Genomic DNA, 26,879 nt, shown 5'->3' on the forward strand with positions numbered 1-26,879 from the left:
TGGATGTTGCTGTGGGAAAATTACTACGCAGACACAAACATTCACAATTCAAAAATTTCAGCACAATGTAAGTATTTACTTTTGAAAGCCATCTAGTTTTGTGTCACCTTTAAAACGGCTACAACGCAAACCCTCCATTTTTTGGATCACCTCAATGGTAAACTACTTTTTCCAATTCCTTATAAACCTGAGCAAAAATTGATAACATTTGCCAGAAAAAGCCGCCAGTTGGAAATGACAGAGACCTCAGCTGTAAAAGCATGATACAATGATTTACAAACATCACTACAGCTCCTGGATAACTCTATCAAGATTCATAAATAAATTTCAATCATCTGTTTTAGTCCAAATAGAAGTTCCTCTGTACACTAACAAACAGTACATTTTTGTCAGAAAGTAGAGCTGCAGTTATTTTCAGTGCTGATTAATCTGCCAGTTATTTTCAAGATTATTATTTAAGACTTGGTCACACATGAAAAATGTCAAGCTGACATTTTCAGCATTCTTCTGTTATTCTGACAGACCAAAGCTCATCCATATATGTTATTTATAATATGTATAACCAATAAAAGCAGGAAATGTTTACACTTGAGAAGCTGAAATCAGAAAATGTTTTTAAGTCCATCCATTCTTTATACACCGCTTTATCCTCACTAGGGTCGTGGGGGTGCTGGAGCCTATCCCAGCTGACTCAGGCAAAGGCAGGGGACACCCTGGACAGGTCGCCAGTCTGTAACAGGGCTACATATACAGACAAACAATCACACTCACATTCACACCTACGGGCAATTTAGAGTAACCAATTAACCTCAGCATATTTTTGGACTGTGGGAGGAAGCCGGAGTTGATTCAGATCCGTAAAATGACCTCAAGACGAAAATGTTTTGCTCATTTAACACTTGCTAAGCATAAAACCATATATTAGTTGTCATAACAATGCTGTAGGGGCTTAAACATGTAATGTGAGAATCCAATTGAGATTAGGAATCGACCAATAATCAACTTGGATCCAATATTCAGCAAATCATTTTGTTAAATGCTTCCTGATAAAATAGATTAATTTAAAAATGCCCTGCTGTGACTCTGATCTTCTGTATGTGTGTCGTCACTGCTCTGTGATCTGATTGGTTAAACATTAAAAGTAACAGCCCAACAACACCAAAGAATAAATATTGAAAGGTATCTATTAAATTAACATGTCCTAAAATTATTAGTCAAAGGTCTTATAACTAAGTTTTGTATTTTTGTATTTTGAGATTAAAATTGTGACTTTTACTGTAAATGTATACAGAGTCGAAATGTTAGCTAATAATCAGTATTCTCATCAGCCCTGAAAAAAAAATCCAAAAAATGTGTCAAAGGGAAGAGTTTGACCTCAAGTCTTTACCACATGATAGAATGAACATTTTGTGGTAGAGCAACGGTTGATTTTAGTGGGTGCGCGGGTCCACAAACAATAGGAAGTCATCGTCTGCATTAAACAAAGGGTTATATCAGATATATCGAGTCAGGAGTTTCAAAACAACAGAGGTGTGTCTGTACCGACACGCACATTTAGGGGCTCTGAATAAACAAGCAACTATGACCACTTCAAGTTGTTATTGTCATGCTGCTTTCACCATGAAATCCTCAGGAGACGGGCAGTGTCAAAATAGTGCGGTGATATTATGAAATAAAGCCTTTCACTTTTCAATTGTCCAACAAAGAAAACTAAAAAAGGCCACGGGGAGTGGGTGGGAGACGACAGAGAGTCTGCTGGTTAATGTACAGCCTCTCAATGAAATCTTGACCTACATACTTGAGATTCTGCATGACACCAAAATATTTCCTACTAAGATCGAATAAAACTTCCTTGCTCTAACACAAAAAACATATTTAATTCTGTGATTTTCATTTCTTTTTCCCAAATTAAAGAGCAGCTCTCCCAGATACTTAGGTAATGAGATCAACTGTCTCCATGTCAGTGCCACACGTACTGCACAGTGTGTGCTGGAATGTATAATTATATAAGCCGACTGGTTGATGGGAAGTGAGGAGTTTTTCAGTTCCCTCTCCCGGCAAGTTTCCTCATCTAACCTACTGCGACGCTGCTTCTGAAGGCGAGCAGCTTCACGGTGTCGCAGGGAGCAGGAGTCGCATGAGGGGGGTAACTTTCCGACAGCTGCTGCCTCTGAACCTCAGCCAGGGGTCAAAATATCGCAGTCTGCAAACTGTTCTTCTTCAGAATTGTCACACTGTTAGCATAGACGCTATTTTCTATGTGACGAAATAAAATGCAGCAGCAAACAAGGATAAAGAATAAAGTAAAGTCAGAGAACAGCTGATATTGCTACTGATGTTTGCTAGAATTTTTTCTGTTGTTCTCTCCTGGCGACTGTTGAGTTGCTAATTGTGATTATTCGACACTGTTGCCATGTTTCCGTCTGTCTATTTCTGACCAGTGTCATCCAGCTATGACAGACTAGTGCTGCTTCTTCCTCTTTATAACCATTTTCGTCAACATGTTTGGACCTCTGGCTGTAAAAATGGGATGTCAGCACGACGGTCACACCAGACGGCAAAACCAGACACGTGTAAAAGAAATTTCAGCTTTCATGATACGATGGAAGTGGAAAGTGAAGGAAATAAGCAACCATCTTCACTTTAAGTTATTTTTCCGATGCAAGCGGAAGAATGTGTACAAAAAACAGATTGCATTAAGTACAGCGCTGCAGCTAGTTGTTGTTTCATGATTTTATGACCTTCTCACTCTGTCAAAGAGTTATTGATGTTGGTGTGTTACCAATGTGTGTAAATAATTGGCAGTGTCAATATCTTTAAGCTAGCAATTTTCTGCCGACACAGTTCAGAACAATTAGAGTAACTGTTGTGATTAGCTTAATTTGATCTTTTTCTGATTGTCTGAAAAAAAACAGGAAACCAAAAAATACAAACTGAGCCAGAAGCTTTCTAAATGGCTCAAAAACTGTTGCTGACTGACAAAAGTTTTATTGGACTCTAATTTCTGATTTCAGCTCTACTTAAATTTAACCGAGTTACTCCAACACCCGTGGCTTATCAGAATTTATAAAAGGAATTAAGACTCCTGCGGCTCCCTAATGACAACAGAAAGAAGAAAACACTTCGACACTACAAATGTATACAGGTGGATTGTTTCAATTGGACCACACTTTACCAGGGTGGGTCAATGGTTAAGGGTTTGCACTAAAAGAGCTGACATGGAGGGGTTAAAGGGCGACCAGAAGATGCTAACACTCTTCAGCAGCCACTGTACAATGTGCCAGGTCAGCCTCCTCTCAGGAGGCTTTAGCACTGTAATCTCTGGATGCTAATCCGAGAGGTTCAGCTTGTCGCAGGATGGGATGTTTTCATGAGATACTGAGAGTGACACTGTGTGCGTGTGCGTGTGTGTTGTGTGAGCATGTGCACATGTGAATGCATGTCGTGTACGCACTCGAGCAATCCAGAGCTCCAGGCAGGACATACGAGTACTTATACGAGTACTGTTACCTTATCCTCCTATCATTACTCCAGTAGATAGTCAGAGTGAGGCTTTGAGTGTGCAGGTCATGAAACTAGGTCATGTCTGTGAATTTTATCTGACATTGTCAGTGGTTGCAAAACAAGAAAGAAATATCTAGACATGTAGCCAGAATTTAGTTCCGTGTAAAATCTAGATGACAAATCACAAATGAAGTCTGGTGTCCATAACCAGTGAACTTCAGCTCCAGTTTATATAAATATTTCCCATTATAGTCTCGGACTGCTTTACATTTGTAAAGCACAACCCTCTCAGCCTATTTGAAAGTTTAAAAACCTCCTATAAAAGCTTTATATAGAAAATTTAGATAGAAATCAATCGGCAACATTTTTAAACACAAATTGATTATTGTTTAAATCAATAGTTCAGCTTCTAACTGCAAATAATTGATGCGCTCTTTTGTTAACTGAAATGATTTAACGATGCCACTTAAGGTTTAGAGAACTGTGACAGATGTTTTTTAACTACCTTTATCTGATTTTAATGTAAAAGCTGCACAACTTAACAGAGATACTACAGTAGTTAAATTCTCCCATTGATTTTACAGCCTTCGTTGCACAGCATAATATTGTCGATGCTATAAACAGATGAGAACATGAAGACAGGCTGTTAAAAGCTTGTGTTTTCAGAAGAGCAGGCTGATTAGGATCCTGCAGCGGAAGGAAACGCAATCAGATGTTCTGCTGTTTAATACCCAGCCCTTATCAGGGAGAGCCTTGACCAATTTTATAGGTTACAACTAACACACATGCACAGATACGTACTGACATACAGCTGTGCAAAGACACACAACCAGAAGCAATGTCACAGATGCACACACTTGGGCAAATGAAATGAGCCAATAAACCAGAAAGAAAATAACCTGCTGTGTTTCTTGTGCTTTAGCCCAGGGTAACAGTAGGAAAACAGAGACATTTCTCTAATACTGTGACCACAGTAAGCCAACTGCATCTGAAAATGCTCTTTACATGTGAAAATCAAACCTGTCCACATCACTTTTTATTTCATTAAAGATCTGAATGGGAATCTCTTCATTGCATTCTCTTTTTTCATGAGAAAACAGTTGAAGTGTTCATCAAAGCTGACATCTGGAAAGAGTGGGGCAAACAACATTGTGAAATGGGCTTAGCGATGCTCCTCCAAACTACTTGTTGGCTGGTCAGGACAGTGTCAGAAAATCACCTTTCTGACTTCAGTTTGTGTGTGATCATCCCTGTAGAGTTCCAAAACATATAATCTGACATTTACATAAATGTTACTCTGTTATTAGCTAGCAGTAGCAGTGTGAATGTCTCCCTGTACAGTGTCAGACAATGTACACCATTACCCTCACATCTCTCGGCTGTCAAAAAAAAACAGCTGCTTTCACTTTCCCTTCCCTCTGTGACGTTCTGATTAACTATAAACACTTTGCTTGCCAAGGTGGTCAGACAACATGTTTGCAAATTACTTGTGAGAGGACCACCAAAGCAGCCGTTCCTCTGCTGAGTCTTTGTTCGTTAAATGTCTGATCAGTGCGCTTTTCTCTCTGTGAACGTCTGTACTGAGATTTAATGCAGCCAAACTCCAGATTTAGGGGTTCTGATTTAATATTCTTCCATTTTCTGCTCTCTGTCTCAGACACCTGAATGAGAATTAAATACAGATTTGATAGGCAGCTGATACATAGTATAGTAGCTGTTAATCATGAGCATATTTCCTTTTGCCACAGCACAGACATAATCAACTCACTTTTATATGATCATTTGACCAAAATGTAATGGACAGGACGATTCAAGTGACTATGCTGCCATTAGAAATGAATGATTATAAAGGGAGTAAGAAGCGACAGAGCTGGCACCCACCACAAGACTGTATCTAGGCAGGTTACATCACAGTTTCCTAAGGCTCTATGCTACCCATCCACACTAAACTTCAAAGGCCTACATTTTAAGGTTTATCCACTCTGGAAGTTGCTTAGGAAAGTGCTACAAAGTGTGGACACATGACAAATGAGAAGGGAAAACACGCCTTTTTAGGGATTCAGCTAGTTTAGAGTTGAGATATTAATCCTTTTGTATTTACACTCACATCCAGAAACACTCTTTCCAAAATGCAGGCTTTTTGACGAGGATAAGCCAAATATACAGTTTATATATATATATATATATATATATATATATACACAGCCATGGCCATAAGTTTGGACACAGCATGACCTTACTTATGCTTTTGAATGTCTATTACAGAAAATTAACTAATATTTTTTGACAGCCACTCTAGTTAATTAGTCAAACAAATCAACAAGGCATATAATATTATCAATAAATTCCAACACATTGGAACAAACCTTTGTTCCCAAAACAATTATTATGAAGAAAATAAAGCAAAAAAATGCAGCTACTTCACATACCGAATTTCAGGTAAGATAATAACAAAATGACACCAAACTCTTGATGTTTTTTAAATATGAAACTTAATATAGTTCTCAGGAGTTGTGTACTGTATTGTAAGTGACAATTTTGTTGGTATTTTCTAAGATTCACAAGCGTCATGGTACTTTGTCCAAACTTATGGCCATGGCTGTATATATATATATATATATATAATATATATATATATCATCTGATTCCATGCGTTGGTGTGTGTGGTGGTCAGCTGGTGAGAGGCCTGAGGTAATCTTGCTGAAGCTGGAGTGTATTATGCGACCACCGTTTAATCTGCATTCCTATTGTTTAATCAGCTCCCACACAGCCAAGCGGGCTTTCTAATGAGGTGTTGACTCTTCCACATCATCCCCAATACACACCAGAAAAGGGGACAATTCACCCTCTCCATCCCCTCGAGATGCTGACAGAGTTAATTAACTGTCTTAATTCTCACCATGGTGTTTGGAAGACGTCAACGGTGACAGCAGTCACACACCGTGTGTGTTTTCCTGCTTAACACAGTTGTGGCAGTCTATCAAAATGGATCCAAACACACTCAGACGCTGTCTGGAAGCTGTCAATACAGCTTTCTGATCAAATTAACCTCCACAACACACAACTCAAAGGAGGAAAGCATGTGCATATTACTGCTAGTGCCAAACTAGCTTTCTACACAATGAAGGAAATGCTTTTAGGTGCTGTTGTAGCTGCAATATGTTCTTTGTCGATTTTGTCACAGTGAATTCTTGAATTCAAGCTGATGTTAGACTGCATTTTCTTTAGTCCATTTTTTGAGCTGTGCTACTTATTGAGTGATTTAGGGCAACACTGAAGCACACGTACAACAATTTTCATACGGGAATTGTTTAACTACTTCTGTGCTTGACGGACATTTATTTATATTTCAGTTGCAGGTCGCTCTGCTGTGTACAGCCGGCGTGTTCAGGTCATTAACTACTCTGAGTTTCAGTCTGAATCTGGATGTGTTTTAATCAAACAGAATTGAAATACTGTTACACTGGTTGCCTTGTTTTCTGCTGTGTTCATTCACTGATTGAGGTGTGAATATATGATCAAATACCATCAATATCCATTCACACACAGCCATCCACACATTGCCAGTACTTACTAGTAGAGCACTTCATTAGCCTCGTGTCTCTCATAACGCACCGTCTCACACATTATCCTGCAGGAACAGAGAAGAAAAGGGAGGGAACGTGGCAGTTAGGAACAACAAGCAGAAATAAGTTAATTTCAATAGTACTCTGGTTAGAAATGTCACAAAATTGACAAAAAACAAGCATAAATACTGAACAGAGCCAGTAAACATGTTTTAAGATCAAATATAGTCATTTATTTTTAAGTCCAATGTACAAATAGTAATTTCCTACATTTCCCAGAGTTGCATTTAGCCATCATCACTGACAGGCAGTAAACATGTTGTTGCTCCAATATACGACAAACTGGAGTCCTGAATGGTTGGATTGGCTTGTGTTAGTGAAAGAGTTTAGGTATAACAGGGTCTTGTGTATGAGTAACAGTAAAATAGAGCATGAGACGTACAAATAGTTGGTGGAGCATGTTCCAGCTCTCATGTATGGTCATGAGCTTTGAGTGGTGACTTAAAGAGTGAGATTGTGGATATATGTGTTTCCTCTACAGGGTGACTGGGCTCAGACTAAGAGATAAGATAAGGAACTCAGACATCCAGAGCTTTTACATCAAAAGGAGCCAGCTGAGGTGGTGTGGACATATGATTAGGATGCCTCCTGGTGTGCCTTCCTTTGGAGGATTTCTGGGCACATCCAACTGGGAGGAGACCCTGGGGTAGACGAAGAACCCGCTCTAGGGATTACATATCTCATCTGGCTTGGAAGGGCCATGGGAAGCCCTAGGAGGAACTGGAAAACGCTGGAGAGACGTCTGGAATGCTCTGCTTTAGCCTGCTCCCACCACAACACAACCCAGAATAGACAGGAGATAGCGGATGGAATGGATGAACTGCTAAATGCATTTTGAAATGTATGGCTGATGAGGAGAAAACCAAATTCACATTAACGGAGCATGAGAGTCTGGTGGCTGCAGTGCATTACAGTTGGTTCAGGCACTGTTGAGGGGAAGTGTGTTGCTCTGTCTCTTTCGAGGGCATATAGGACATATCACATGACAAAAATAATTCTCTATGTTACAGTTAGAGGTCTCAGATTTCTCACTGCATCTGCTTTGTTGTTCCTTATAAAAAACTGTTGAAGGAGCTTCATCATTCCATAGGCCCACATTGCAGAATAACCTCTCCCTTTACCTTAGAGCTTCAAAACTGCTTGGCGCTTTAGGACAGAACAGATAATTTTATCATTCTATGTTAGTTTTATAACATACTACTAAAGTTAATATGATGCAACACACCTACAGTTGCACTCATGACACATGGAAGCCGACCTGACCAATCCAAGTCCTGTATATTTGGTCACTAAGTACCTCCACTCTAGCAGCTAGAGGTTTAGCGTTTTGCTTATGGGAAGCACAACAACACTGCAAGTTTTCTTTAGGATTTGAAGTATTAACCTCCCAGCCTGGATATGCCTCTGCCCCCTCAAAAACCAGATGTCATTTATCGAGGTCAGTTACACATTAACAGCGCAAGGGATTAGATAATTGATTGAGCACACATTCGTTTTCTATTCCAAAATTAACTACAGAGTCATTTGTGACCCAACAGTTTGCATTAGTGAAAGTTCGTTATATTTTCCTTCGTTCGATTGTGTTAAATGAGAAATATATTATCACTTTTCAACCACAGATTTAACTCTTTAATCTGGCATATGAGCAATTTCATTTTTCTTTTAATGAGTTCTTTCATAAGAGTAAATAATGGGTCTCTGATTTTGAAATGAAACCATTTTTCTCCGCTTAAAGTGTGAAAAAGTCCTCCATATCAGGCTTTCTCCAGGCGCCTCGAAAGAAGACAAGCTCCCCTGAATATTACAGGCAGGCAACTATAGTAAACAGTAACTGATCAAAATGCACAAGGCTTCAAAAATAGCTGGGGGCGGACGTTGTGTTGCAGCCCCTTTGCACAAGGACTAAAAAACAATCCCAGAAAAAAAACAAAAAACAAAAAAACAAGCCGCTGTAAAAAGAACCACAGAAGAAAAACAACACATTCCTCCCAGATGAAAATGTTGAGAAAGAAAGAACTATAACATAATCCCATAGTTAGTGGGATGTCTGGCTGGCTGGGAGTTTTTCATTTTTGTAAGTAAAAAAAAACTGAAACCAGCATGAGCAGTGGGTTGGTCCGTGGGACCACGGGGACATTCCTCAGGATCCAAACAGGGAGAAGGGAGAGGGGTTATTGTTGGGTGGGAGGCCTCTGAGGGGTCACACACTGGAATGTTCTAGCTCGCAGGTCATGCACTGTTACATTGTTCCCTCGCCAGTATAATCCACATGTATGCACACAAGGCATGCTGGGAACAGACTTCTGACAAGCACTGTTTGGAGAGTCTCTGCCGGGCAGAAAAGGCTGGAGGACTAATGTGGTGACAGAAGAGCAAAAGGCAAAATCGCGTATGACTAGCCGAGCAGGGAGTTCTCATCGCTTTAGGTGGAAAGGTCTGGTTCCAACAGAGGAAACGGTTTCATATGGACTTTAGATCTGATTATACAGGAAGAAACAAAAAACAAAGATTAAAATGAATACAAATTAAAAAAGATTAAAAATGTAAAATACACATACAAATTTTCAGTTAACTAAATTTTAATTATGCATAAAGAGCTGCTGTATTAGTGTGTAGTAAATATGTATGTTTTTTACACAAGGGGCAGTAGATTTGTCCAAGGAGTCAAAAAGAGAATTTAAAGAAGAAAAAAACTTTTGTTTTACCTAGGACTCTCCATCAGGCAGTTAGAGCAGAAGAATCCTTTCAGATAAGAGGTGAAACGCCTTCAAAGAACTCAATTAGGTGCAGTTTGATTCGTTTTAGCACTTAGATGTACCACGACCTGTATGACTGAGAATCTTTACACAGAGCCTTCTGAGCAGCTCTGAATTCTGATTAAGTGTTTGGTAGCATAATTATACTTAGGTGTCAGCATGCCTCAAATGAAGCAAGCTGGAAGATGCTTTAACACCTCTGACTGAAAGCCAAGTCATAGTTTCCACGTCTGAGTATTTTGACAGCTGCAGATTTAGCAGTGGGTTTAAATTCTCATCTATCAATACTAGAATTAGATGTTTGCATGAAGGCACTATGCATGTGTACCACAAAACATGATGGCTGCATTGTTTATGCTGTTTATTTGGCTGGACAACATGTAAGAGTCAGAAAGAAAAAGAAAAGACCATCCAGTTTACTTTGCTGGGACGTGCACAGCTGGTATGCTTGCTGTGCGGATAGTCCACACCGTCTTAAATTTTGTGGCGCATGGAGACGGCCGCAGGCTAGAGTGGATGATGAAATTTATGTCACATAGGCTCTTGTGGAAAACATGATTTGGCCATGTGGTCAGACAGTTACAAAAACTTGTTAGACGTCGCTCTGTCCAGTAGTTTCAGACGGCAAAGAGACTTTTCACAATTATGTCTGAAGTATACAATCGAGATTCTAAACTTAACACAACTTGATTTGATACATAAGTTTTATACTTAAAGCAGAATATCAAATGAGTGATTCTCTGATACTTCAGAGGACCCTCTGAAGAGTTTCCAGCAAACTTCTACGTTAATATCAATCAACTAAAACTATTAAGGCCAACTATATTTCGTTCTGCTAATTAACATAGTATTAAATGTTTCTGACCATTCATAAAATATGTCATTTCTATTATTCATTGACTTTCTTAGAATAAATAATTCCAGCCAACGCATGTTAAGAAGCAGAGTGGCTGCAGGATTAGAAAACCAGATAAAATTCACAAAGCTGGCAGCTCCGTGTTAATCTCCCACTCCTGACTACAACTGTTGTGCTGCACACACTGAGGAGTTGCCACTACTTTACAGTCTGCATTTTAAATTCATTCATTGGAATATCAAGCTCAGTGATACACTAATGAAGCACCGGCGATGTGTACAGAAACTCACCTCAGCTGATGCTCTCGTAGGTTGGACAAAGCCTCCATCCCATGGAGATAAGAGTAGACGATCTCCAGGTCCTGAGGACAAAGAGTAAAGATGATGTCAAACAGAGGTGTCACAAGAATATTTGGTGCTAATTAAAGCTGAAATAATAAACTGACCGATCAGTAAAGCCATGGAGAGAATATTAAGTTTCATCACATATATTTTATATTATATGCACAATAAATAAGCAATTAGTCATTTCATTGATTTCTGAAAACACATACTTTCAAGTTGATTCTGCCTTTTCTGTTCTATATGATTTGTGCTTTGGATTATTGTTCAGACAAAACAAGGTAATATGTAACCCTGGAGTCTAGAAATTAATAAATCGTGATGGGAAGGGTTGGCTGTTTTATAATAGACTTAATGATTAGTTGAAAACATAATCAGCGGTTGGTGAAATAATGAAAATAATTGGTAGTTGCAGCTCTATTTTCAATGTGGTGGCACAAAATGATCATTAACTCATGCCACAACAAATATCTGATGAGTTGGTCTTTAAAATTATGAGAAATACCCAAAATAGTTGACCAAAAATAAAGAACTGCATCTTTTAATTATCTGTTAAATCCAATGGACAGTCAAAAATCCATAGAAATCACATTTTATGGCATAAAACAAAGGAAACCATCCAATTTTGAAACCCTGGGACATTCTCCTCTGGTAAATTACTTGGAGAATCACTAACATCAGAATCAAGTGCTTAGAGAGCTGATCATGACACTACTGAAACAAAATATTTTGATAAAAGCCACTGAAACGTGGCTAAGTTATGATTATTAACATCTACACTTAATGCTGGTTATCCACGCTGCAGTACACAAACAGTCTACTCACACAACAGAAAACATTTTACAGGGAGACTGTCATTGATTTGTGTGGCTGAACATTGGGATATAAAGTAATAAAGCACCTCGCAGAGACAAAATAACAGAGCTGTGCTGCACAACTATAAACTCCCCATTCAATTACTTCATCAAGTGACCCAGTGAGTGACTCTCAGATTGTTTGGTCTGAATCCAAGTCAGAGGTGAAACAAAGTGGCCGTCTCTGAGAGCTGGCAGCCCGCACAGCTACTCCACTGTCTACTGGTGCACACTGGGGCACTGACTGCGTGTTTGTGTGTCTTTTTGTGGTGCAGCGCTGGCCGAAGCCACTGGGAAGCCTTTGTCGGCAGCAACTGGAGGTAGATGTGGCGACAGCAGAGCGGGGGGCCAACAGAGAGCTTGTGTTAGGACCTCGCCAGACACACAAACACACATATGAAACCACACAGAATGGGCACCCTGTCTCCAGGTTATGTTTCCGAGAGCCACAATCATAAGCTTATTGAAAATTTTATGAAATGTTGACCACAAAAGCTGAATAACACAGTTTGTGCTGGTTAAGTGTCACAAAAAGTCAGTGTCAGTGGAGGAGGAGGTGTCAGGAGACCTCTGGTTCCAGGCTTTTGTACAGTCCATTAGGGAAATGGGAAACACTGAATAAAACAGTGAGCAATACTGTAATTATATTTTTACAGAAAGACACTACTTTTCATAAAATACTAACCACAATACAAAAAATAGGGGCTTGATGTCAAGCTGAGGCACCCAGCAGGGCCAAGTCTTCACAAAATTGATCATAATTAGTGATATTTTTGGTAAAAATCAGAATCTGCCAGGGCTTTTCCTGCATAGTAGAATTTTTGACACCCCGCCAAAGAGGTTTTAGTTGTTAACATTACCAGCGCCAAAATGATAAGAATAAAGCACAAAAACAGCATTTCTATTTTTAACCAGAATTGCTAACTGGGGTTTCATTTATTCGAGCATAACAGATATTTTTGTTCATTAAATAGTTGGAAATAACAAGAAAACGCATTGATTTCTGAAATATAATGTAACGCACACTCACTGCTTTTACTGTAAGTGGACGGATCCTGCTTACTGCTGTGCATAGTTACCTCTCAAACTCCCATTCGGAGCCAGAAACACTCTGACTACTAAACACGACCATGGAACAACAAAACAAACAACAGCAAAAAGGAAAAACAACCCCCACCAAAATGGTTCTGTCCGTTTACTCACTATTCAAAATCAAACCTTAAATTTAAATGCATAATTAGAAACAAACAGCAAATCAATGGCACACTTAGGAACAGTGCAATAAAATCTGTGATTACGACTTATTGCAACTAACCATGTGAATCCACTATTACTGCAGGCGCTAGATTAATATTCGGACTGTGATATGAAACTACAGCACTGGGCGTTGGTCCCTTAAAATCAGCCTAAACTCTTTTTTATTTGGGTTTGGCTTTGATCAAACAGACACAGAAAGAAACTTGCATCCTCCAGAGGGCTGCCTGGCCCTGTTACATCACACAGTCATATTCTCACTAACCAAATCCTTATGTTCAAAGTGTCTGTGGTCAGAAACACAATGAACAGGAGCAGTTGTCCAACAGGGGCGATGTTCAGACATTTACTGCCACCTAGTGTCACACCGGGGAACTACAGCTTTGATTAACTAAGCTCATTTCAGACAGGAACCCAGAATGTCAATCCAGGTGATGAGGCTCTGCAACAAATGCAAGGTGTAGGTCAGTGTTAGGTCAGTTTGGCATGCATTAACTTATCCAGGTTGTTTTCTCCTGATTAGATCCTTACTTGTATGTCCACTGTGGGATGCTGCTGCTGACTTTCCTCCAACCCACTGCTTCCAGCTGCCCATTTCCACCAGTCTACTCTGCATCACCCTCACTATACCCGATATGCTCATCTGCATACTGTTTGAATTTTACTGCCAGCTATATATGTAGTATATTTAATGCCAAAGCCATACACCATAACAGTAAACTATGAATCTATTTCAATGAAAGTTTGTACTTTGGACGTATCAGCTACCTTATCATGCGTGTATCCAGTTGTGTCTTATATGTTCCTTGTTCCCCACCCTCCTCTTCTCCCATCCCTTCCCCTCTCTACCCTTCTACCTCTTCTGTCCCTCTCAGCCCACCATCCAGGAGGCAGATGGGTCCTCCCACATAACGAGACAGGTTTTGTTCAAGGTTTCTTCCTTGTTAAAAGGGTAGTTTTCTTTCCACTGTCGCCTTAGAGCTTGCTCTGGGGGTTCAGGGATATGGGTTCTGTAAAGCCTCTTGAGATAATTTAACCTGTAATTGGTGCTATATAAATAAAATTGAATTGTATTGTATCTGCTATCAGATGTACGTCACTTTGGATAAAAGCATCTGCTAAATGAAATTACAGAATTTCAGAATTAGCTTCTGAAGAAATCATTTCATCTGGTGCATTGGTCTGGTTTAACAAATCTCTCTGAGTGTTAACACATTTGCACGTCAGCAACATACTGAAACTCCTACAATATTAAGTAGGCTTTTCAAAATACTAGTGTGCACTGGTGAACACTGTAAAAGCAGTAAAACTACTCATGAAAGCATTTATTGTATATTGGTGTCTTGTAACACAATGTTGTAAAGACCTTCTTAGACATTATGTCTTTACATTTATGATAGACGGAGAAAAGAATCCATGCTAACCACTGTCTGAGGTGGTATGGTGGCCCCAGTGGTCAAAAGCACAAACCGCATAACTGCAACATCACCACTTCTCTAACTGTGCAACCACAAAGGATCTCTGCCAGGAACCTGGTTGCATTTCATCCCCTCTTCTCTCTATCATTTTTAGCGCTACATGCAAAAACACACGAAAAAAATACTATGAAAGAAAGACAATCATTTCTCATCTAACACCAGAATAAGATTTCTTATTCAAAACTTATGAAATAAAACAAAGCTAAACAAAAGAAATACAACAAATGGTGAAGAGTATTTAGCCTTTGGCTACCACTATAAAACACAAAGATCATTTGTAATTGTTTACTGTAAAAGAAAGGGATTACTTTAACTGTTTAAGCACTAAAGGTACAATAACGTAAGAGACACCACTAGATGGCAGTGTTGTGAGTTCTTTTACCCTCTCCACAGTGACATCACAGTGAATAATACAGCGCCACTGAAACGCAGCCTCACACAGAGAAATATGCAGAACCATCAATTGTGGCTTCAGTCTCAAATATTTCAGATTGACTGTATGGAAAGAATGTAAAGGACCCCATCTTTTCCACTCCCTAGGCCTTACATTTTCCGGTCTGATTTTCTTTCTTTTTCTCTTACTGGTCTCCGTTTACACTGAGCGCAAACACAATCACCAATAAGTGCACAAGAAAAAGGAAACATGAAAGTTCCAGGGTACAGACAGGAGCATCAAACCCAAAGCAACCTTCACTGCATTTTAATGTGCTCTATTTGCTTTACTTTCCCATTCATCCCAAAACAAAGGACGTTGCGTGAACTGCAGTTACTCTAAAAGCTAAATTTTATGCTTTTGCCTCTTCGCACCAAGATCAAAAGTGGAGCGTGTTTGATCCAAGCTGTTAACACCACTTAAGTGATGCGTGCTTGGTGTTAATTCACATCTTTGGCTGAGAGCAGGATCAACAATCTCTCATAGAACAGAGGCAGGAAGGAAAAAGAACAGTGGGTAGCAGAAACTGGGACATGCTGATGAAGGCTGCATCCAGCCAAAACTCGGCTCATTGTGTGTGTTGAATAAAGACAAAGCTCGTTCATTTTTTAAAAACTGCTGGCAGCTCAAACTCCCAGGCTACACCAGTAACACCATCTAATCCCTCCCCCTTCCGTCTTACAAACTAATCCTTCCAGGAACACAGGTGGCCCCCACAGGAGGAAAAACATACCAAGATGCTGTTCTTAATAAAACCGTGGGGATACTTCAAAAAGCTGTTTGCGCAAAAATATCCATGGCGTTCCTCACATACCAGTCACATACTGCCAATCTCTCTGTAAACTTCCCCAGTTATTTCCTGGATGCAACGAAACATGTCACTACTTTACACCTTCGTTTGTGAGACAGATGGTAGCAGCGCAATGCAGCCAAACGAGTGGAGGCATTTCCTCTCCAGGATACAAATTAAACAATAGCAGGCCTTGTCTTCCCTGTTTGAGGCCTGAAAACACACACACACGCATGTACACACACACACACACACTGACCAAGGCGTCCTCCATTTTCTACCCCTTGTGTTAGGCCCCAGAGGGAGAGGGTGCAGTGTCGGGCCTGTTGCCAGCCTGTTGAGTGGCAAGCCATTCAGTGTGCAAAGAGAGGTCAAGGAAGTTGTGCTGTTTTCCCCGCATTGTGTTCATTACAACTTCACAGAAAACAAAAAAAACCTAAGGGTGCAGTGAACACAAATATGTCGCATGGAAAGATACCACTCTAAAAAAAAAAATCATATCAGTGACTTAAAAGGATAATAGGACTGTTTGTTTTGCTACATATCTGATTTTGACATTAACAGTGGCAAAAGAAAGCAGATTTTTTTTCCGCACACTTCAAAATATTGATATTGACGCCTGGCTCCTGTGACATGAATCTGTGGGATCTGACTGACATGAATCTAAACATTACTGCTACAGTCACTGATTATAAACTGATACACAGAATATTCTCTATATTAATTATTTGGTGCATTAAATATTGAAAAAAATTGCGATCAATTTCTCAGATGTCACAGCAATGTCTTCAATTTGCATATTCTAACACTTTCACCTTCAGATATCCAATTACTGCCGTGTACGACAAAGAAAAACAGCAAATAGTGGCATCTGAGGAAGCTGGACCCAGACAACATTTGGCATTTTGCTTGACTGAATGACTCATCAATATTTCAAACAGTTCTTTAATCTTCTGTTGATTGCCTAATCAATTGATGAACTGATCTATACGGTGGCAATGATCTAAATAAGGAAATAAATAAAGTGACAAGGACAAGGACGTGTTGTTTGCTGCCTAACTAATGGATTATTCAATTAATCTTCTCAGCAATAATCCCAGACCCAAAAAAAGGAAAAACATGCACATCTTAGAATTCAACACTGCAGCAGTCAGTAATGTAAATTCAGTATTTGTTCGGAGAAATTCAACAGCTCTGGGTCACCCTAAACTATGGTTTGAGAACAGCTCTGCTTTTCTTATCTCCCAACACCACAGTGTCTGTTTGCCAGATAGGATAGCTTTCCTCTGGTCAGGCCCTTTCACTGTGCCACAAATGGTCAATCCATTTATTCATTTGGCTCTGGCTGAGTGCAGATAGCAGACCTCTGCATTCATCTATCACCCACTGCAGACAAACATCAAAGGAAAGGGCTGAAACATTTCAAAAACAATGGGACACTGCAGTAGCGGTAAACAAAAGGGTCTCAGGTAGGGAGGAGGTGGTGAAGGGCATTTCTGGATGGCCTGAATATCTGATCAACGCTCAGATACCAGTTTTACAGCATGTGCATGTTTAATTTGACCCAATAAATGGCCAGTGATTCAGTTTAACAACCAACATAAAAGCAAACGATTCAAAACTAGAAAATATGTGGATAGAAAGCCTTCTTAGACCAGCTACAAAAAAAAGGCAACAGAATGAATAAAAAGCCAAATCTGTTAATGAGTATCAAGAGACCGAGCCAGCAAACTGCTGGTACTGATGTAATGTTTTTATATTGTGTAGTAATGACTAATTAAGTGCTGCCCAGCCATAAAACCCGCACAACGACTGGTTCGGTGATGCGCTGGCCTCACTGAGTCACCCAGCAGAGTAAATCAATGATCGTGTCTCCTTTGTTAACATTAACATCTCCAGCTGTCTGCATGACTGCCCAGAAGCCAGCCTCTTGTCTAGCGACTGTCGAGGAAATCCTTCAGTTGAGGGATCCCAGTTACATGTTTGAGCTGCGAAATGTTACTTTAACCTGAAAAAATCCAATACCATATGATGTTTTTATGTGTCAGCAATAAAAGGGATTGATGCTGTGTATGCAGTTTCTTGAATCCAGAGAGAGACGTGAGATTACAGTTTTAAGACAACTACTTTTCAACATCACATTTGCCTCTTGTACTTGTCCCTGTGTAAGGTTTCTGGGGATGGTGAGTTACTGGTTTTGTTGGTAGGTGTGGCTGATCTAACAAGCCTTTATTATGGATGATCTTAGAAATTTTCATAGAAATCACACAGATCACATCTACAATGTGAGCTATGATTAAGTATTTTATTTACAGTTTATTTGCTGGTGTTTCTGTACCTGCAGGCTCACCACTGCTGGAGCCGTTTCAAATGTCATTTAGTGAGTTTCTCGTCCCACTGACAGACCTCAACTCCCCCATCTTAGACGTGAACCTGGTGATGGTACTGCTTGTTGTACTCTCTCTAAAGTTCGCTCATGATGAGCTGGCTGAATGTCATTATCAGTTGTGGTCCAAGATGGTGGATTTGGAGTTCAATTGTAGGATGAGAGACCCAGAGGAGACAGGTAAAAATCAATGCATTATCAGAGACAGAATACAAGACAGAACAAGACGGGGCTTCATGGGTAGCACTTACTGAACCTTTGCAAAAATGTCCAAATGACAGAGTAATCACGTTTTCTAGTGAGAACTTTGCTCATAAAATCGCAGCAAAAACATGATTCTGATATTTGTAAATTGGTCCTTTAGCCTAGAGTTTAAGGGATAGCCTTTGTATCCAGGCAGTAACAAGCACAACTAATCATTCGATACATTAGTTCAACTGAAATATGGGGAGAATTTAAGTTCAGGTTGTCAACAGTAGAAAGACCACCATATCATGTCTGGACCAGAATGTTCAGAGCTTCTTGCTAGCCTCATATTGCATTCTGTGGTAATGTTTCAGGTGCTGGGGGATATCTTTGAAATAGTATAAAGCACATGAAATGTATGTGGTTCTGGCTGTCATTATATCTGAATCTCAGAAGTGATGACAGAAGAAATAATTTGTTCCACACCTTCAATGGCATGATTTCTAAGCACCAAGACTTTCATTATGCAGCACTTTCATTTCTTCTCTCACTCAAACACAGCATTTGATGCAAGAAGCATCCTCTCTCATAGAAGCATGGTGGAACTGATGCAGCTACAAATTTTTTTCCATAAATGGTAAACTGTCAGTTACTATGCTTCGTCAATCAGCAATTCATTTAGTTGGTCAAATGCCAAGTGACCGACCAGAATTTCTGAAACCCCAAGAGGACGCATTTAATCGTTTTATTTGTCTCAAAGTCAAACATTTTTTTAAAAAAATGAAGAAAAGCAGAAAATACTCACATCTGAGAAACCGGGAAAAGCAAAGATTTCTAATTTTGGATTCCTTTAACAAGTGATTACTTATTTGTGGTCATGTAAGTGTGAGACTACATCATGGTGTAAATTCATGTCACACTTGGTACACAATAATCAAGTACCACAATGAAAAAATAACTGTCAGTCAATCTTTTTCTGATTGCTAGTCTATCAAAGCAGCCAAAAATGGCCATCAGGAATGATTTTTCCTATGCATGTAAAAAAAAAAAAAAAAAAAAATCAGCTCTTTTGCTAGTTGTACAGCTTTTCTTATCAAGCCAATGTGGAGAAGTACAAAGAGAGGCAGTGTGAGAGAGAAAAACCAGTGCAGCTGCCGACTGTGAGGCATATGTACCTCTGTCAGCACTGGCAGGCAACTCGCAAAGAACTTGTCCGAAAGAGTTTTCACAGCGAGTAACATCTCACTGGCAAACTGTGAAATCTGGCAAATTGTGATCATTCCTTCTGTCCAGGGTGGTGCTCAGAGGAGCCGCCAGCGCTCATAGTTCAAATGTGGCAAAGTGAAAGAGCATGACACCTCCTTTTCATCATCACGTACATTTTGGATCCTTTTGAGTTTAAGAGTTTCACAAAAGTGTACCTAAACAGGAAGATGATAATGGAACAGCAAAGTACTGATAAAACCTCTGAAAATCCTTGACTTGTGGTTGAAAATAATGTAGTCAATAATGGAATCCAATTAGAAAGTGCAGTAGTACTACACTTTCTAATTTGCAAGAGACTGCAAGCAAGAGGCAAGCTGCATTTTACCACCACTCGCCTCATTACACCCTCCCTGTCTAAGATGCTTACAACCTTGATCCCTGGCAGTCAAAGAAGGAATGGCCTTTCTAATCACGGCACTTTGTGCAGGGAGGATTTGTTGTCGTTCTGTTTCACAAAAATAGCTGCGAAAAGCACAAATTAATCCCCCACGACTTGGGAGCGAGAACGACCTAGTTTCATAACAATTGCTCATTTGTCACCGCGGGGGGAGCTTTTCACTTCATACCTTCACCCCCTGAACTTTACTGCGGCCGCTTCAAGGTTGGAATCAAACAACAAGGATGGAGTATGCAAAAACAGCTCATTAGGGATGTACAGAAAGACTAGAATGAAGGAAATTTGATGCTAATTCCTGTTATGTGAACTATGATATGATTGGACATCAGACTTTCTATAAGACTTTTTCACTAGCAGGCAGCAAAGGAGATACAAATGAGGAGCATTTCTAATTTTAAACCTAATTAAAACATACTTCTAATTTTAAAAAAACACCTTTGTTAATCATTAATTCAGTCTTTTATTCAAAACTTTATTGCAGCTGAATAACCATGTCAAGATCCGCAGCATTCCTGTGAAGTTCTGAGCTCTTCTGCGTTTACCTTTCTATGCCAATGACCCGTCACTTAAAGAAGCATCGGTATTCCTGGATCCTGTTTCCTGTGACAGCACAGGAGCCATCTTGGGTGTCGAGCCAGGGTGAGGCTTGAATTCCTCAGATGACACCGGCTAGATGTCTCAGTGTCCACCCAATAACTGACACACAAGCACAGACACACAGAGGGCTGAAAGAGGCCATCTCAGTCTTGCCTCTCAACCCCTACAGCTCACTAACCTATGGAAAGTACTATATAGCATACAAAGTGGAAGAGACATGTGGGTCATCTATTAGGCCTTAATGGAACACTATCAGTCCTAAAGAAATACTAGGCCTGCAACTAACTAGCGTTGTCATTAGAATAAGAAAAAATAAACGATAATAATGCGCAACCTTTAAGATAATGAGATGGAAACCAAATTAACTGTCATTATCATGTACTCTATAGCAGATTGTATTTGAAGACTGTATAAAAATGATCTCTTATGCTTAATGAAAAAGATAAAGACAATCAGTTTACTGTTATTTTGTACTATTTACTGTTTCCATTTACACTACAGCTAACACAAGTAGCTGGCTTTAATCGACAAAAAACACTATAATGCAGTTTTTTTTAGCAAAAATGTCCAACGTTTTCTCTTTGTAGTTTCTCACTTGAGAGGATTTGATGTTCATTCTCTGTTCTGCATAAAATTCAGTTTTTAGAGTGTTGATTTAACTAAAAGTGACATCAGAGTCTCTCTTTTACAGCTATTTGAAGGCAAATTTCACTGTTTTCTGAGATTTTCAAAACCAGAATAAATCTGTAATTAACTGTTGCTTAATCAAAAGTAAAAATAATTTCACTCGCAGCCCTATTTTTCAAGACAGCACATCCAAGCACACTGTCTCTCAGGTCTTACATGGCCCCATTCGTTAAACGTCCAATTGTCATTTCCTTTAAAAACAAGCACAAAGGCTGCAAAATCCTTCAGTGCCTTTTCCAAATTCTTCATGCTGGCCTTTAATGCGGCTTTGCATGAAATGAAATGTCAGTCTCATCAATGTCTGGCTGTCTGATAAAGAGCATATGTCTGGGCTGCAGACTGAATAACAATTTGAAGTGTGTGTTGGAGAATAATGAGGTGGACAGAGCTGCTATATGAGGAGGTAAACAGCTTGTGTCAGTGTAACAAGGTAAACAGACTACTGGGAGTCAGACAGCCAGTGCTGAAGGTTGGAAGGTCATGTTGCCTACGGTGCAGTATCTGCTAATGGCAATATATTGCATTATATTGTCAGCTCAGCACAAACGCTGCAGCATGTCTGTGTCAGTGTGCCAAGTGGGACTGAGGAGGACGGCCCCCCTGAAGCGGACAAAACAGCAGCGAAGGCAGTTTATTCCAAAATGTGCACAACATTCATCATACACCTCAGGGCTGCAGTATGATGCTCCAGTGGGTGCCACTGTGTGCATGTCTGTCTGTGTTTGCATTAATGTGAATGAGGGCATGTGAGTATTCCCTTGCCTTTGTTTGTACATTCCCTGTGTTAACAGGGTGGTCAGAAGCTGTCCTTGGATCTCTATTGACAGAGTGTGGGATCTGCTGGGTATTTTTATCCATTAGCCTGTGTGAGAGAGCAGGTGGAGGCTTTGTGGGCTACAACAAGGTCACACAGTGACGAGCGACGTTACGCCGCTATCTGTGGCTTTTCTGGCCAACGGTGAGGTCTGAGTGGCCATTCTACAAAGACACAGCATGTGGTGATTACAAAAAGGCGTCACTGACAGAAAGGAATGGCTTCCATTTTTAAACACATCAATTTCTTTAAAAAAAACATAAGCTGGCATTAATCCTTCAAAAGAGCCCACAAAATACAAAAGATTGAGGCAAACCACAAATTATGCTGCTCCGTGGAACTCTTTATAATATGGACTGATTAAAAGGAGAAAATCCACAAAATTTTGATCAAAATTCTCGGATTGTCCTTCATGTTTTGCCGCAAAGACGACATTAAAACCACGTGCCACCTGAATGAAATTGGCACATACTAGACAAAGCTAATTAGCAGTCTTATTAACATTAAGCACTTGGTGTTAGCTCAACAGGATAAGCCAGCAGAGCACATGGTCCTCACCTTCTCCCCTCTCTGCCTTGGATGCTGAATTAAGCGCTGAACAAACAGTTACACTTCCACTGCCACCTGTTCAGACGTGTTAAAGAAAGCGGCAAGACTCTTCTTTGTACACGAAGGCGTCTCATACATCCAGACATCCTCCCTTTTCACTTTTTTGCACAAGCTGGATGCAATTTATTGAAAAGAATTACACCTCTGAATGATGGTGGGTGGCTGAAGTGGCCAATGGAGCAGAACAACTCCACAGTCACAGACAAAATTTAAAAGCACTTGGGAGCCGCTGTTTATTTCCCACCGTGGTCAGGCAGCTGGTGGACATGGTGACTGGTTGGAACGGGAATCAGGGAGGCATGTGAATGAGCTTAACAGCACCTACTTGAGCTGCCTGCCAGTACAAAACCCTCAAGAACTAAACTGCACTCAGTCTCTCGAGGCATGCAAATCAGATGCAAGCCGGCATGAAGAAGTAGCAGTAACCGAGTGAGTTTCGTTGCAAGAATTAGGAATTAGAAGTGTGTGCATTTCATTAAAAGCAAGCAAAACTAGGTTAGCGGCAAGCATGTCAACGCAAAGGCCGAGGGGTAACTGACCTCTCCAATCCATCTGCTTTGATCAGTGCAGCAGCCAGTCGACACAGATGTTGGTTTGGAAGTGAATGAGTGTGTGCATCTTCAGCCCAGCATGTCCAAAAATAGAACTGTGCAGCCAAACCTCCAGCAACCTCATCTAAAGATAAAGGTCGTGCTATATGGAGAGTCAGCTTGAGTATCGTAGTGGAATGTCAAAATATATCTTACAGTGTTAAGAATACACCCTCTCTCTCAAAAAAAAAAAAAAAAAAAAAAAAACTTTCAGGTGGAAAAGTAAAGAAAGTTTCATAGTCTTTTTGCTCAGAACACATTCAGCATGACCTCTAGTAGAAAGACATATCACCGATGAATAAATGCTTTGGTTTTTATAACAAGTACAAACCATTGTTTATTTGCCAAGCACCCAAAAAACAAGAACTTAAAAGTCAGCATTTGGGAAAGAACTGCATTGTTCCCAAGCACAAGTGAAGAACATTTTATTAATTAGCTAATAAATACAAGCATAACTTACAAACGGGAAACTGCACAAGGTGAGACAAGGCAGTTTCTTGCTTTAAGCCCCCATACTGTTTACTAATTCAAACGCCGCAGTGAGGACAAAAACACCGCACTGCTGTCCTTGAGGATAACAACAAGATAACTGGCCCTTAAGTGAGAGGGAACTTTCCTGCATCAGTATGGTGGGGTTTTAATATTATCCACACAGTGTTAGTCAAACCACACCGAAACAGGATCTCACAGCTATCTAATTAGCGCTGAATGCTATTTGCTGACTCAGTCACACCCTGTAATACCAGAATACTGTCACGCAGGGCCAGAAGTCAGAGCTATCCACGGCATCAAGAGAATAAATTAAAGATCTCTGCTTAAAATATTACACACTCAACGAGTCTGATGAGAAAATAAAGTGAAATGCATACTCAGATATAACTGGTCTTGAACTAAAGTGCTTTCAGCTGTTCAGAAATTAGTGAGTTAAGCATTCCTTCAAATGTCCCTACTATTTGTGCAAACGAGTGCAGCTGTGTGCCACTTCTTGAGAACAATTCTGTGATTAAAATGTGCAAACAGAATTGTAGGGTCCACCTTAAGGAAATCCTGAGGTGAAAAGTTCAGCTATTGCGTGTCGCTTCTCACCATATCCACTTGCATGTTTTCAAACAGGAAGGCATCACGTTAGAACCTGCTTCTTCAGCTGCTTTATGCCACTTAATAAGATGACACTTATACTTGATACCCATCTGGATTGGCCACAAGTCCAGATTTCAAACCAGAAATCAGAGCAGTCTTTGTCACTGATGCAGACTCAGTGTAAGCAAACAGTCTCAGGTCAGCAGCCTCCTGACACCACAGACACCACTGTAACCACAAACACACTCTGACCACAGCCTCATTCAGAGTCAACCACTGTGCTCAAACATAAACACAGCATCAGCACACATGCTGTAGCTCTGAACAATTAATAATCGTGTCAGAATGTCAGTGTAGAAATGAAAACAGCAGATTTTCTAAAAGTACATACTACTTTTTAGGGCTGGACCCGAATATCCCGAATATCCCGAATATTCGTTCGCTACGGCACTATCCGGATAATAATTTGGTATCCGAATATTCGGAGGCCAGAAACCACTATTCCGGCCAGCCCTACTACTTTTACTCACCTATTAAAGTAGTATATGTGCTTTTATTTACAGTGTGCAAAGTGATCAGTTTCCTTGATAGACAATTATTCTCATTATTGATTGAGCAAATATTTGAGATATCATAAATTTCAAATCTACACTTCTATAAACTGTTCAATTACCACAAGAACAATACTGATTTTACCTCTTTCAACAGCACTCCACTCAAAAATTGATCATTAACCAATTAAAACCACAGTCCAAGTAATTACAATTATATGGAGGACTAATAATCTTGGTGTCTTTGGTAAAAGCGTCACCCTTATTTTAACCAGCTCCAACCACAACAATGGCTCAATGTGGATTCAGCGGTGGACTTTGACCAAGCTGGACACAAAGGGACCTCTCAGCTCTGTCATTGAACCTCATCGTAGCAGGTCCGTAGCCGGGAACAAAGCCAACTGTCCGGCCAAATGAAACCCGCCCCATCTCGCTCAAACAAAGGCCTCAAAGAGGTGCAGCTCAATCATCACAAAGTTACGCAACACAATATAAAGATCAATTCATGAGAGCTCAAAGCAAAAACAAGAAGAAAAGGGTAGGGTGGATATAGTAGGCTGGAGATGTGCTTTAATCTTCCTGGGCCAAATGGCTTGCTTGGTGGCCTAAATGATCCAAAAACGCTTGGTTCCAGCCTTCCCCCCTCTTTTTTCCTTCTGTCCAATTAACTTGACACAAATTGAAGCCAAAGGCTGGAGGAGAGTTACTAATGAAATCCCCCAGAGTTCCACAATGGGAGAAAAATAACACTGCTTCCCAACTGCCCGGGTTCAATACTTTCCTGCGACTGCATCCATTTGGTTTGTTTCCTAAAGTGTAGAGCCATTAATCCAAAACCTCTCCCTGGTGCATTTGAAATATTTATGAAATTCAATAATCAATCTTTTACATCTCTGCGTCTTTCTCCTATGGCCTTCTGCATAAAGTAATTCAAGCATTATAATGCTACTCCGACTGCTGGTTGCTAGGGAACCACCAGAGAAACTCTTTCTATCGAGAACAGCTTTTACACAAGCCAGATTTCTCTTTTTCAGCCCCCAAGGAAACACTCCCTGGTCAACAGCAGGGACAATGGAGTTTGTTTAGGAGAAATTTTATGTAGAATCAGATGTACTATTCTCAGGAGCATTGTGTCGTGGCATTAAAGAATGATGTATTTTAGTGGGTAAACCAACACTCATGTTAACACATCTGATGGTAGTGTCTTGGCTGAATGTTTTAATCAGATGGCCTTCGACTTTAGTGACTCCATTTTGTTCACCTGAAACGTGTCATTTTCAAACATGAAAAGCAAAGCCAACATTGGAAAATACAGTCGTAGTGCATTACACATTAAAGAAGGCTGTCAAATAGTATGTACTCCTTGGTGCACAAAAGTCTATATAAGTCAAAAATCTGCCACATGAAATATGTGCGTGCTTGATATTATATGAAACTCAAACACAAAATATTACTTACATAAATATTGCAATCCGGTGCAGCAAATTCCTAAATAGATTTGAAATGCAATCTTGGCAGCGTTAGTGGTCTCGTGTTTGGAGCATTTCCAGAGGGTCTCTGGGCTGCAGTATTATCAGCACATGAACAGCATGTTCCCTCTGAGCTGGGTGCCAGCCAGCACCTTTGTTAGTGCCTAGATGACATTGTCATCTATGCTCTTTCATGGTTTGCCATGACAATAGAAAGGGGTCTAGCGCCTGCCTGTGCTAGGTGCGACTCCTCACCTTTTCATCTCAAAGGCTGTGACTGTCACATTGTAAACCTTCAATTCAAGGGAGACAATGACAGTGTTGTTTTCTAAAGGCCAACGGGGAGAAAACAACA

The 26,879-nt window shown here is 40.1% G+C and overlaps 1 protein-coding gene across 8 annotated transcripts in view; it reads right to left on the bottom strand.

Moving 5' to 3' along the window:
- The window catches only part of rapgef2b (Rap guanine nucleotide exchange factor 2b), a 117,087-nt gene that overhangs the window by 76,729 nt on the left and 13,479 nt on the right, over positions 1-26,879 (bottom strand). For all 8 annotated transcript variants that reach the window (XM_051954365.1, XM_051954363.1, XM_051954362.1 and 5 more), the window contains exons 2-3: positions 11,033-11,103; positions 7,079-7,135 (exon numbers count right to left, since the gene is read on the bottom strand). In XM_051954365.1, coding sequence (XP_051810325.1) covers positions 7,079-7,135; positions 11,033-11,103 — 128 coding nt within the window. The remainder of the gene's footprint in view (positions 1-7,078; positions 7,136-11,032; positions 11,104-26,879) is intronic.

This window comes from Acanthochromis polyacanthus, chromosome 10, assembly GCF_021347895.1.
Source record: "Acanthochromis polyacanthus isolate Apoly-LR-REF ecotype Palm Island chromosome 10, KAUST_Apoly_ChrSc, whole genome shotgun sequence".
Taxonomy (NCBI): domain Eukaryota; kingdom Metazoa; phylum Chordata; class Actinopteri; family Pomacentridae; genus Acanthochromis; species Acanthochromis polyacanthus.